General features: G+C 50.3%; 1 protein-coding gene across 1 annotated transcript; it reads left to right on the top strand.

Moving 5' to 3' along the window:
* The first annotated feature begins 1,058 nt into the window (after window positions 1-1,058).
* URAD (ureidoimidazoline (2-oxo-4-hydroxy-4-carboxy-5-) decarboxylase) lies at window positions 1,059-12,806 on the top strand. The gene is made up of 2 exons (XM_010362438.2): window positions 1,059-1,283; window positions 12,048-12,806. The coding sequence occupies exons 1-2, from the start codon at window positions 1,109-1,111 to the stop codon at window positions 12,392-12,394; spliced, it is 522 nt and encodes a 173-aa protein (XP_010360740.1). The 5' UTR covers window positions 1,059-1,108; the 3' UTR covers window positions 12,395-12,806.
* Window positions 12,807-14,098: the final 1,292 nt, after the last annotated feature.

Genomic DNA, 14,098 nt, shown 5'->3' with positions numbered 1-14,098 from the left:
AGCATTTATTAAGTACCTGTTGTGTTAAGCATCTGGCATACACAGACTGAGTAAAACATAGTACCTGTCCTTAACAGCAGCAATAACAATAGATGGGAAATCAAGTTCCAAGTGGGTTGACCCGTGACCTGGCTAAATTATCAGGGGAAATGTTCTGTGGTAATGATGACATTATAAAGTGTTAATAACAGCCAGATGCAGCTGTAGTCCCAGCTACTCGAGAGGCTGAGGCAGGTGGATCACTGGAGTCCAGGAGTTCTGGGCTGTAGTGTGTTCTGCTGATCAGGTGTCTGCACCAAGTTCGGCATCAATCTGATGTCCTCCAGGAAGACCGGAGCCACCAGATTACCTAGGGAGTGGTGAACCAGCCCAGGTTGGAAAGAGAACAGGTCAAAACTCCACTGCTGGTCAGTAGTGGGATTGTGCCTGTGAATAGTCACTGCACTCCAGCTTAGACAACATAGGCAGAACCTATCTCAAATAATAACAATATAATAATTACCTGTAATTCCAGCACTTTGGGAGGCTGAGGCAGGTGGATTACTTGAGTTCGAGACCAGCCTGGCCAACATGGTGAAACCCCGTCTCTACTAAAATAATAATAATAAAAAAAACTTAGCTGGGTGTGGTGCCAAATGCCTGTAATCCCAGCTACTCAGGAGGCTGAGAGAGGCGAATCGCTTGAACCCAGGGGGTGGAGATTGTAGTGAGCTGAGATTGCGCCACTGTGCTCTAGCCTGGGTGACAGAGCAAGACACCGTCAGAAAAAAAAAAAAGCCTAACAACATGAAAAGCAGATCTGGCTCTAATGCTTAGAGTGAAATATGGCCCCTGCTGCCTTTGAGAATGCCTTTGGGAATGGTTTGGTTGGAAACGTTGACCATGCAGAGATCTCTGCTCCCTGGATTAGAACCTTAAGCCTGTGCTTGTTCATTACACAAGTATTCTGGATCTGCTTCTCCCAAGGGCATTTAAAACACATGAAGGTGGTGTTGCGTAAAAAGCAAGCTCTTGTGTTCAGCAAATATAACCGAGTGAGCAGAGACAGCGTCACTCACTCGCTGAGAGGGGAACTGGACGTCCCGCTGTCTCCAGTGGAATACAAGCAATGGACATCGAGAAGGTCAACTCCATGGACTTTGGAGAATTTGTGGATGTCTTTGGGAATGTCATTGAGAGATGTCCTCTGATTGCAGCTGCTGTTTGGTCCCAGCGACCATTCTCTGATTTGGAAGATTTAAAGAAGCACTTTTTTGCCTTTATCGATGCCCTTCCACAGTCAGGTAAGGCTTCAGTATCAGACATTCTCTGCAAAGGGATTTCAAATATGCTTATCAAAATATTTTTAGATATTGACCAGCCATGGTGGCTCATGCCTGTAATCCCAGCACTTTGGGAGGCTGAGATGGGAGGATCACTTGAGCCCAGGAATTTGAGACCAGTCTAGGCAACATGATGAGATCTGTCGCTACAAAAATTGTTTTTAGCCAGGCATGGTGGCTCACACCTGTAATCCCAGCACTTTGGGAGGCCAAGGTGGGCGGATCACAAGGTCAGGAGATCGAGACCATCCTGGCCAATATGGTGAAACCCCATCTCTACCAAAATACAAAAAATTAGCCAGGTTCGGTGGCATGCACCTGTAGTCCCAGCTACCTTGGGAGACTGAGGCAGGGGAATCGCTTGAGCCCGGGAAGTGGAGGTTGCAGTAAGCTGAAATTTTGCCACTGCACTCCAGCCTGGCAACAGAGCAAGACTGTCCCAAAAAACAAAACAAAAAACCAAAAAAACCCCAAAAATTGTTTTAAAAAATCTATCTATTGGCCAGGCGCGGTGGTTCACGCCTGTAATCCCAGCACTTTGGGAGGCTGAGGTGGGCAGATCACAAGGTCAGGAGATCGAGACCATCCTGGCTAACACGGTGAAACCCCCGTCTACTAAAATACAAAAAATTAGCCGGGCGTGGTGGTGGGTGCCTCTAGTCTCAGCTACTCGGAAGGCTGAGGCAGGAGAATCGCATGAACCCGGGAGGTGGAGCTTGCAGTGAGCTGAGATCCGACCACTGCACTCCAGCCTGGGGACAGAGCGAGACTCCATTTCAAAAAAAAAAAAAAAAAAAAATCTCTCTCTCTCTCTCTCTCTCTCTCTCTCTCTATCTATCTATCTAGATATTTTAGTATAATTCCTTATACTTGATGTGTTTATTGAGCTCTTTCCTTTGGAAGGTTCAGTAAGTTTCCTCAGGTCTAGTCCGTGAGAGTCAAGTACTTGCGTGGTTTAGGTCAGACATGGACTGGAAGAACGCGTTGGTTAAGGTAAGTGGCTGTTAAATATTAGAGCTCTGAGGTGACAAGGAGGAACCTGGCAAAAGACATCAGAGTGATTCAGAGGCTAAAGGCCAGGCTGAGGGCCCATCCTCTCAGCCACCCCATCTGGCTTGGGAATGTCCTGTATGTGACAGAGAGGGCAGCTGGACATCAGACTATCTCCAGGGCCCAGGGGAAAGGGCAGTTGGCTGACTTTTGTACCATAAAGGGCCAGTTTGGACTGGACGGCCGAGGAGAGTGAATTCATTCAGATCAGCACCTCCCCGAGGGATGGAGGGAAGGAGGAGAATCTGAAGCCACCCCTCTGGAGAAAGGGAAAGAAGTTACTGATTTCTTCTGTGGAGAGAGAAAATGAGGCACTTCTGGGTGTGGGGTAAGGAGAAGAGGGGGTGACTCCAAATGACACACGCAGCTTCACAGAGACCAGGCCTCCTCAGGGGCTGTCCTGGATGCTCTGTGCAGAAACCTGAAATGTGCCGAGGGAGTGGCGAGGGGCAGAGAGGCCTCTGTGGATGTCTGGGTGGGGAAGCAGAGCCCCTGCTCTCTTCTCCCAAAGGCAGCCAACGGACACTGCTGCCTATGAGGATGGGCTTTGACAGCCAGGTGGCTTCTGACTGTCACACAGACGTCTCCAAAATGAGGAGCTCCTTTCAATTCATTTGAGGCTCATCTAGGAAGAGCAGAGGATGTTGTACAATCAAAAGGAAAGGAATGTCGGGGCCATGTGGACACTCACCCACTTCTGGGGGCCTCTCCACAGCTGACGACTTCAGCTCCTCCACTGGGCTTGGGGGTCATCACTGGAGCCTTCTGACCCTTGACTCACAGGGACAGCCCAGTCCCAGCCTGATGAGTGAAGGGACCACGGCCTCCCAGCTGAACTCCTGCAGGGCAGGCCGGAAGGAGCAGGCAGCCCCGGAGCCCACCCTCCCAGTGTCTGACGGGAAGATAGAATAGAGGAGGCAAGATGACAGCCTCACAGGAAAGTAATTTCTTTTCAAGAAAAAAAAAAAAAAAAAGAAAGAAACAAATCCTTTGATTGTCTTAATACCCAAAGGAGTGGTGAGGCTGAGGAGGGAGCATGTTAAGAGAGAAAGCTAGGATTTCATGAATAATTTAAATCTATTATTCTTGGGTTTGGCTAGTTATTTAACACACATTTTGGGGGCTTTATTACTCTGTGTCCGGAACTTTGATAAAAACATAAAAATTTCTCCATTTTCATCTTATTTCCCACCAACACTCCCCACAGCCCGTCTGGCCAGAGGTTCTAGCTACGGGTCAACCCAGTCAGGGCCCTGAGCACAGTGCTGTGTGGGCAGCACTGAACGTGAACGACCCCCGCTCCCGAGGCTTGTTTTGATGCCCCCGTGACTTGATGAAACCTCTGTCTCCTGGCTAGTGTCAGAATCCCAGATCACAGACTGAACAGGATATTGGGACTTAATCAAGGTTTGCTGAATGAATGCATGAAATTTCCAAGGTAATGTTGAAAAATGGGGATTCTGGCATTCTCCTCTCCCCCACACATTTTAACTGGGTGACTTTAGTGGTAGGTCAGTGGACAAAATGGCTGGAGGGGGTTTGGGACCCCTGGACGGTTGTTGGCGTCTGCAGTAGACACGGTTCTGGGGAGGAGCTCCCTGTGGTGAAGGCTGCTTCTCAGTTCTGCACTTGTCTGGGACAGCTGGGGGCCTCAATGCTGTCTGGCGGCAACTCCTCATCTTAACATCTCAGTGACAGTAGATAAGTGATGTTATCAATAGTGACAATAACAACAACAAATAGCTAAAATGTATTGAACTTTTACTACTGGTGTGTTTCAGGCACTTTTCTGAAAACTTTGCACTTGCTAACTCACTTAATCCTCTAATGTCCCTATAAAATAAGGAATAGTATTATTATTGCCCCCAGTTTTACTGATGGGAAAACTGAGGCACACAGAGATTAAGTAACTTGAGCAAGGACACACTACTAGAAAGTGGCAGGACTGGAATTCTAATAACCCTGAGGGTCAACCCAACAGCTTGTGAAGAAAGTGGCAGAACTGGGAGTCAACCCAACAGGTTTTGAAGGCTTTTTCCAGACAATGAGAAACAAAGTCTAGAAACAGTTTTTAGGGTTTCCATTCATTTATCCACTAATGTATTTGATGAACATAAATGCTTGATGCCCTAGGCCCCATGTTTTATTGTTTAAATAATCAAATAAAATGATCTATTTCACAGCATGGTGACTATAGTCAATAATAATCTTTTTATACTTAGAAATTGCCAAGACAGTAGGCTTAAAAAAATTTTTTTTTTAATTGAGGCACCCAGGCTAGAGTGCAGTGGCACCATCTGGCTCACTGCATCCTCACCCTCCTGGGTTCAAGCGATTCTTCTGCCTTACCCTCCCTAGTAGGTGGGATTACAGGCACCTGCCACCATGCCAAGCTAACTTTTCTATTTTTAGTAGAGATGGGGTTTCATCATGTTGGCCAGGCTGGTCTCAAATTCCTGACCTCAAGTGATCCACCCACCTCGGCCTCCCAAAGTGCTGGGGTTACAGATGTGAGCCACCTTGCCCCACCTTCAAGAGAGTGGATTTTAAATGTTCTTACTACCCAAAAATGATAAATATGTGAGGTGATAGATATATTAGAAAGCTTGACTTCATCATTCACAATGTATACATATATGGAAAACATCAAGTTGCACACCATAAATACATTTAATTTTTATTTATCCAAAAAAATCCAATAAAATGGGTTTTTTTTGTTTGTTTGTTCATTTGTTTTTTTGAGAAGGAGTCTCGCTCTGTCATCCAGGCTGCAGTGCAGTGGCACAATCTCAGCTCACTACAACCTCTGCCTCCCGGGTTCAAGCAATTCTCCTGCCTCAGCCTCCCTAGTAGCTGGGACTACAGGCACACACCACCAGGCCTGGCTAATTTTTGTATTTTTACTAGAGATGGGGTTTCACCTTGTTAGCCAGGATGGTCTCGATCTCCTGACCTTGTGATCCACCCACCTCAGCCTCCCAAAGTGCTGGGATTACAGGCGTGAGCCACCGCGCCCCGCCTTAAAATGGGATTTATTACAGTCTAACTTTACCCTTTGGATAGTAAGAAACAAACTGGGTGAAATAGATTATTTGAATCCTAAAACTAAGGTACCTTAGAGAGACGTTCAAGTTACAGTGGTCTACCTAGTCACGTATTTGTTTTGGTGACTGAAGAAAAACCTCCACCATTAACAGAAAACAAAATTGGGTTTCTAGACTAAGGTTGAGTCCATTTAGGTGCTGCTATGATGATTATTGGCCAGTAGGTGGCAGTCCAGGATTAATATTGAGCTCTAGTGCTATTGGGCAAAGTACCTTCTCCAGCCACTCAGTTCCTATAGATTAAAGATGAGGCAAAGGTTTTCCAGGAAAAAAAACTGACAACTAGTAAAGGGAAGAAAGTTGAAACACACATGCACTAACCTGAACAAATTCAGGACGGATTTGTGTTATAAAATTAAAGAGCAATACAACTTTCTTTTTTTTTTTTTTTTTTTTTTTTTTTGAAACGGCGTTTTGCTCTGCCACCCAGGCTGGAGTGCAGTGGCCGGATCTCAGCTCACTGCAAGCTCCGCCTCCCGAGTTCACGCCATTCTCCTGCCTCAGCCTCCCGAGTAGCTGGGACTATAGGTGCCCGCCACGTCGCCCGGCTAGTTTTTTGTATTTTTAGTAGAGACAGGGTTTCACCATGTTAGCCAGGATGGTCTCGATCTCCTGACCTCGTGATCCGCCCATCTCGGCCTCCCAAAGTGCTGGGATTACAGGCTTGAGCCACCGCGCCCGGCCACAACTTTCATAAGAGTTAATTGTGCATTTCTGCTGGCTATGGTGACTCACACCTGTAATCCCAGCACTTCGGGAGTCTGAGGTTGGAGGATCGCTTGAGGCCAGAAGGTTGAGGCCACAGTGAGCCACGATTGCACCACTGCACACCAGCCTGGATGACAGAGCAAGAACCCTGTCTCAAAAGAAAAAAAAAGTACATCTCTGTGCCTTTCAGAATTATAGTAATGCCACAATTTATTACTTTATGCTTATTAAACAACATTTTTGTGGAATGAATGGTGTTGGATACTAATAAGTTCCTTATAATACAGGCTATGAAGGTTTTAGATCAAGCTATTAAAATATGTTTGTTTATTCAGTCAAAAAAAAAAAAACACTCCTTACCAAAAGTGCTGTGTTGGTCAAAAAATACTCACTGAGTGCCCACTGTGCCCCAGGGATTGTCGTGGGCACTGGGAATGGGGTAGTGACCAAGACAAGTCCTTGCCTTAAATGAGCTTACATTCTAGTGAAGAGAGACAGAATTAACATTAAAAATACCATTATTTCAGGTTCTAGAAATTCTCAGAAAAAATATACGCAATATGGCAGAAAATATGTAATAACGGAGGTCTTTCTTAGGAGGTTAAAATTTAAGACCAAATGATGAGAAATAAGTAGCTGAAAGTCTAGGATGAGGCCACTCTTAGAAAAGGAACCTAAAAGGGTGCGGTGCCTCATGCCTGTAATCCCAGCACTTTGGGAAGATGAGGCAGGTGGATCACTTGATGTCAGGAGTTTGAGACCAGCCTGGCCAACATGGTGAAACCCAGTCTCTACTAAAAATGCAAAATTAGCTGGGTGTGGTAGTGCACACCTGTAATCCTAGCTACTCTGGAGACTGAGTCAGGAGAATCACTTGAACCCGGAAGATGGAGGTTGCAGTGAACCGAGATCACACCACTGCACTCCAGCCTGGGTGACAGGATGAGACTCCGTCTCAAAAACAAAAAAAGGCAAAGGAACCTGAGACCAGGATGAATTTGACATTTCTGGGGCACAGAAAGATCAAGGTAGTTGGAAAATAGTAAGGAGTGGAAGGATGTGAGGAAGAGGCAGCAAGGGCCCGATCATGTAAAGCTGCTTAGGTCTAATAAGGAACTTGCTTCTCCATTTGCAGTGGGTCACTGGGGTTTGTGCTTTAGGATGGTGATGTGGGGGCTATGTCAGATGCAGGGGGCCAGGTCGAGGGGCCGCTGCCGTAGTAAGAGTAAGAGATGAGGTTGCTTGGACTGATTTGGAGCAGCAGAGATGGAGAGATGCCACTGGATTCTCAAAACAGGGCTTACAGTTAAGAGTCAACAGGATTTTTTAAAAAATGGATTTGATGGCGGAAGGCAGATCAGAAACAAAACTGAATGGTCACTCCTAAGTTTTCAGTCTGAGCCACTGGGTGGCTTGTGGTGCCATTTTCTTAGTTGAGGAAGACTTAGAGTTGAGAAGACAGGATGGAGGAAAGAGTTTGCTGAGTCTGAGGTACCCAAAAATCATCCAGATGAAAATGCTGACTGTTCAGTTACATCAAAACAGAGAATCTTGGTGAAACACTGAGAGTTAAACTATATCTGGCTGTCATCAAAGAACGGATGGCATTTCAAAACATAGGACTGGTTGAGGGCACTTAGCAAGTACATTGGTGTAAATAGTGAAGGGACGAGATGTGGGTACTGAGTCCTGTGGTACTTCTGTGCTAGTGAACTCTTTGGCAGAGCAAGATGAAAGTAGGCAAAGGGTATCTCTGAAGGTAAGTGGTAGTCATTTTTTTTTGAGACAGAATCTTGCTCTGTCACCCAGGTTGGAGTGCAGTGGCGCCATCTCGGCTCACTGTAACCTCCGCCTCCCGGGTTCAAGCAATTTTTCTGCCTTGAGTAGCTGGGATTACAGGCGCGTGCAACTACACCCAGCTAATTTTTGTATTTTCAGCAGAGACGAGGTTTCACCATGTTGGTCAGGCTGATCTCGAACTCCTGACCTCATGATCCACCTGCCTCGGCCTCCCAAAGTGCTGGGATGCCAGGTGTGAGCCCCTGCGCCCGGCCATTTATAGTCATTTTTTAAGGAGAGAGGGCCAACCAGGTGACATGGTCTGGAGAGGTTGAGAAAGAAGAGGTCAGGCATTGGTCTTTGGGCTCAGGCAAGATGTCCTTAATGAGTACAGATCAGTTGGTACAGCGGCTCGAAGCTTGACAGAGGGAGCCTGGAAATGGAGGTGAGGAAGTGGAGAGGCCAGGAGACAACTCCTTTAAGGTCTTTTCTGTAAGGAGGAGCAGAGAAATAGGGAGAAACAAGAGGGGAGTCAAGGGAGAACGTTAATATTGTCTATGGGATGAGTGATTCTAAGGCATGTTTGCACATTGACAAGGGTAAGCGGTGTGGGGATGCAGAAATAGATATATGAAATTGCAGAAGCAAAGTCTTTGACAGGAAAGGAGAGCCAGCTTCAAGAACACAAATGGGGGGGGGGGGGGGTTGGCCTTCCATAGGAAGAACAGATTGTCCATTGTACCAGGGATAAGAACATACCCAGACGCCACTGGGTATGGACCAGGAGGCAGTTGGACTGTTATGGGATTCTGGGCTTCCATGGCCACAGTTGCCTACCCTGTTCCTCTCCATAGAACAATGAATGTCTGCTCTGTGCCAGGAATTATTCTAGGTGCAAAATTTCAGGTCCTGTGGTCCCCGCAAATAACACACATCCACACCTACATCTATAGACGTGACACGCCAATGGCTTACGAGGTAAGCCCAGAATTTCAAGAAAGACTGAAGAATGGGCAACACTTAGATTCCATGAGAACCACGGGCTGTCTGACTGGCCTGGCTAGCGCCTGGGCTTCCAGGTGGGGGACACTGAGGACTGGAGGCAGGGAGATGGCACCTACTGGGGTTTATGGGCACAGCTTAGGGATAGCATGCTGGCACTGGCAGGGAACTGGGTCTTTGCTGCAGGGCAGTGAGCACAGTAGGCACCATTCCCGATGTGCTTACTCAAGGGTCCGGTAGTTTGGGGCAATGAAGATGGGATATCTGGCCAGGTGAGGTCAGGCTGTGTTTCTTCTGAGCTACCATCCTCTACCTGATTCCTCACACCTTTTTCTTGTTAGGCGCAGCTGAGAGACAGAGAAAGGGAGAGGGAGAGAGAGAGAGAGAGAGAGAGAGAGAGGAGAGAGAGAGAGAGAGAGAGAGAGAGAGAGAGAGAGAGAGAGAGAGAGAGAGAGCGAGAGAGAGAGCGAGAGAGAGAGGGGGGGGGGTGGGGCTGAGAGACAGAGAGTAAATTCCAGTTTCTCCTTTTTAGTCTCTTTTCTTCTGCCCTTTGCTCTGCTAGTTTCTCTGCGTCTTTTCTCTTCCCGGCGCTGCAAGTGTGGAAAACTCATGCTCAGTTATAGGCAAACATTAACCCCGGGGGGCCTTTCCAAGCGGGAGACAAACTCTAGAGAGTGAGAAGCGAGATGCGAGGGCACCAAGGGCAAGAAGGGGGCCAGGGGTGCGCCGGGTTGGCGGCCGCCGTCTCGCTCTGCTGCAGGGCCTGCGCGGGGAGCCTGGTGGGGGCTGCAAGAGGACAGACCCCGTGCCCGGGCCTCCCACCAGCGACCACCTCCCCCGGCCTCCCACCAGTGACCACCTCCCTCGCAGCTTGGGCTGATCCTCCAGACAGTGTGCAATGGGGAGGATGGAAGTCCCCTGACTGGACGGGGGACCTAGCGGCTGCTCTGAAACTCTGAACACTTGAGCAGCAGGCGCGGAAGGTCCAGCCGCCCAAGACTCGCATTTTCCCCTCCGCAGCCCAGGCAGGTTGCGGTCCTGGGCCTGGTTGAGCGCGGAGGGGATCCAGGCGGGAGCTGAGCTCGGTTCCCCAGGCCGGGAAAGTGGACGCGTGGCACGACCAACCCCTGCTCCCCCAGGTGGGGAATTTAACTCTCATATTTCCGCACTACCCGGACGGGGCTGGACGCGGGAAGCGGGAAAGACTCGTCCCTGTTTGCAGTGCCCGAGGGACAGGACACCCACGAGAGGGGCTCTACCACAGTGCTGTTAGGTCGACTCGGTGGCTCACACCTGTAATCCCAGCACTTTAGGAGTCCGAGTCGGGAGGATCGCTTGAACCCGGGAGGCAGAGGTTGCAGTGAGCAGAGGTTGCAGTGAGCAGAGGTTGCAGTGAGATCGCCCCACTTCACTCCATCCTGGGCGACAGAGCTGTCTTGAAAACACACACACACACGCACACACACACACAAACAAAAAACAGTGGTGTTAGAGGGATAGGATTATTGGTGACATGACTTTCGTTTTGAACTTTCCTTAGCCTTGCAGGGGCAGCCGTGCCCTGAAAACGCCTGTGATTTGGAGTAGAGGGTCCAGGTGCAGTGTGGTGAGTGACCCTAGGCAGGTGACTAGTTCTTTCTGAGCCTTCACTGAATCATCTCTTACATGGGGATGTTATCCCCGGTTCTCCGTGTCTTTCAGGGAGAAATTAGTTCCTGAGTTAAATGGTGCCGTATCAATCATCTTTTTATTAGACAGAAACAGTAAGTTTAAGGAAGAGGACGTCTACCTTACAGGGGGTTTAATTTTCAGCTCCTTTGAGATAAAATTCATTCAATGGTGTTTTGCATGCGCGCCTTTTCCAACAGATTCCACGCCTATTCCCAGCGCCAGAGGCGGACAACCGCTTTACTGAGATACAGAGACAGGTACTTCCTGAGGCGCCTCAGTCCAGTTTCACTGGGTTTACTACGACTAATAATGACTGCTTCTGTTTACTAGGTATTAGGCGATGTGTTTTAAGTAAATGAATTGTCTCTAATCCTCACAACTCTTCAGCAAGTTAGGCGTCACCCGCATTTTACAAATCATGGCGCCCTGCTCACCATATCTGGAATCTTGCCTCGCCCGGAGGATTCTAATTTTCACTTTCGAGAGCTGAGCAAGATGATTGCCCAGCGCTCACCCCGGGAAATCCCTGGGACTGAAAATCGCAGGTAACTCGCCAGAGTTTTTCAATTTTAGGCCTAGGAGATTATGCAAAGCTTTCCTTCAAGTAAACGCTGGTCTCTGGTGCCTCTGGAATCTACAGTCGGAGAAGGGGAATAAGCCCCGGGCCGGTGGGGGATGGGTGGGTGCAATTTCCTAAATAGAGGAAAGCCACTTTCATTCAAAGGGCTGTGGAACTCTGGCTAGCGGTGGGTTTCCTTGCAGTTAATCATCTGCAAGGCTCTTTGGATGCCTGATTCCAGAAACCCAGAACTCACACTTAGGGTCACAAAATCCAGGGCTTTTATTTGCTGAGCCCCATGGATGTTATCCCTATGGATGCACCCCGCCCCTGTCCGTTCTCCTTTGGAGCAGAACGAAACCCATTCCAGAGCTTTTGCAGGAAGTCTTCAGGCCTTTGCGTCCGGCCCCTTTAGACATCAAAGCCCCCCTGAGAGCAAAGGACTTTGAAAGATAGGAAAAACTCAGGCTCCTTATCGCGTCTCTGCTCCCTCCCGACCTAGTCGTAAATTCCGAGCCTCAGCGGCCGCCCTCTCTCTCCTCCGCTCTTCTTGGCCCAAGGTCTCAAAAGACAAACGTGTCACTTCCCGCCCCGCCCCTGGATCCTGGTCCCGACCGAAAGTGGTGGGGACCGAGAAGCGCAAGGTCCAGGACTTGTTAGAGGGGCGCGCCAAGGACGTCCCTGCGCCGTCAGGACATCACTGCCTGGGGACTCTACTTCACCCTCCCGCAGCCTTCTTTGGGGCGGGGCGGGGCAGGGGGGCCGGGGTCGGCCTATGCGCCCCTTCGAGTGCGCGGTGCGGAGCTCCAGGCGCGGTGACGCGCTCCCGCCTGTGTCTGTGCTTCTCCGCAGGCCAAGAGGGCATCCTGCGCTGCCACCCGGACCTGGCGGGCAGCGAGCTGCGGCGGGGCACGCTCACGGCCGAGTCGCAGCGGGAACAAAGCGGCGCGGGCCTGACGACCCTGGACGCGGACGAGCGGCTCCGGCTGGCGGAGCTCAATGCGCAGTACCGCGCGCGCTTCGACTTCCCCTTCGTGCTGGCCGCGCGCTTCAGCGACCGGGCGGCGGTGTCGCGTGAGCTGGCGCGCCGTCTGCTCTGCCGGTCCGCGCAGGAGCTACGCACCGCTCTGGGCGAGGTGAAGAAGATCGGCAGCCTGCGCCTGGCCGACCTCCTCCGCGCCGACCCTGCCAAGCTGTAGCTGCCGTGCGGGCCAGGGACCTGGGAGGCACAACCAGACGCGCGGGGGGCCACAGCCCGGGGCTGTGCGTCCTGGGCGGGAGGCGGACTCGGGCCTGAAACAGCGTCCATACACGTGCACAAAGGAAGTGGAGAATTGAAGCAATCATACGAGTAATGAGTCCTTTTGTCCACCCACCCACACGCGCACACGTTGCCAAAATATCCATATTGTTTAGTGCTTTGCCCCGGATTTATCCAGCTCATTGCTTCAATTCTTCACTCCCTTTGCGGCCCCCGACACCACCGGCCTTTGTGGATTCCAAAGCGTTTATCCAGTTCTCCCCAACCCTCTCCTGCTAAGCCCGAACTGCAAAGCAAAACGGACGGAAAAGGAATCTTTTATGCTACAGCGGTTTGTCTGTTTTTCTCTTTTCCCACTTCATTTGCTGCACCCGACCTTTACATGTGAGCGGAAGCGGTGTTCTCGCTCTTGGGCACTAGGGGAGCAGACTGGGAGCCAGGAAAGTCAAACGCTGGCCTCGGTCCGGCCTGAGGAGCCGAGGAAGCCGCGGGAGGGAGGCGGTGGGCCGGGGAGAGCCCTCTGAAGGGCTGGCGTTGGGAAGGCGCCCCGTGGGGACGGACGGAATAGCTGCAGCCATCGCTCCTAAAAGGCAGGGGACCGGGGGGCGTCCATGCCGGACGGGCCTGAAGATCTCTCCCGGAAGTCGGCCTTTGGGTGTTGGCTCGACTGCCCCCGGAAACCCATCAATTATTAAAATAATGACACTCATTGAGCAGCGCTGGGTATTTGGACCCCAGAATGAAGCGAGTAAACGGAGGGAAGTGCCCATAGAAATCTTTGCTTGTCAGCCCTGGAGTTTCAGACCCCTATTAGGCTGGGCAGCTTCCTGCACCAGCAGCCAGACTGTCCACTGGGGGAAAGTACATTAGCATCCTGCGGAGGAGCCCACCACATTCTACCAACCGCCGACACTCCCACCACCCCCCACACACGGAAGGTGTAAAAAGCCCCAACAAATACTACTTAGGCTTCTATTGGCAGAGGAGAAACGAAACACCCATGGTCTCCCCAACAAAGACAAGGTAACAGGCGAAGGCCAGAGGTGGCCCTTTTGAAGACAAGAGCTTCCATTAGTCACCAACCGTGTCCAGGGTTAGCAACAGCAGCAGCAGCAGCAACAACAACAGCAGCAAGGACACCTTTCCATGTAAGAGCTGTGTGGCTGCACCCTTGGTTCTGGGGCTGATTTTCCATAGAAATAAATCATTCCTGGAGCACTAGGAATTTTAGGCAAGGAAGCCCTTTTCCCGTTTCCATCTCACAGTGTTTCCTGCTGTGGTAAGGCTGAAGGAAAGAGAAGCTGGTGGTGGGGCAGCTGCCAGGAAAGCGGGCTGTGCTACCAGCGTCCCGGGTCTTGTAGCTAGACACCTTCTCTGGGTGTAGGAGAACCGGGTGCACACCATGAAGAAATTTCCATGGCTCGCTCCTATTCTTTGGGACCCTGCAGCAATGGTGGGGTGCTAGGCCTGGGCCAGACACCTGCCTCTCTCTAGCCAGGGTAACCTGGGGATTTCCTGACATACACATTAACTTGCTGCTTGGTGAAGAGGATTTTCTGACCCAGGATCCAAATACCACAGGCGGGGCCTAAGACTCAGAATAACCCACTGTAGTCAGGAACCCTGACCCAAGCCTGGGGGT

The sequence above is a fragment of the Rhinopithecus roxellana genome, chromosome 18, assembly GCF_007565055.1.
Source record: "Rhinopithecus roxellana isolate Shanxi Qingling chromosome 18, ASM756505v1, whole genome shotgun sequence".
NCBI lineage: Eukaryota > Metazoa > Chordata > Mammalia > Primates > Cercopithecidae > Rhinopithecus > Rhinopithecus roxellana.
The sequence above is the reverse complement of the archived record's forward strand: the minus strand, read 5'-3'. Positions and strand labels throughout refer to the sequence as shown.

What these genes read in the sequence shown, in the direction of transcription:
- URAD (XM_010362438.2), top strand. Translation starts at nt 1,109, where the DNA reads ATGGACATCGAGAAGGTCAACTCCATGGACTTTGGAGAATTTGTGGAT. An exon ending in CGATGCCCTTCCACAGTCAG is followed by an intron (nt 1,284 to 12,047) that starts GTAAGGCTTCAG and finishes GCTTCTCCGCAG; the next exon opens with GCCAAGAGGGCATCCTGCGC.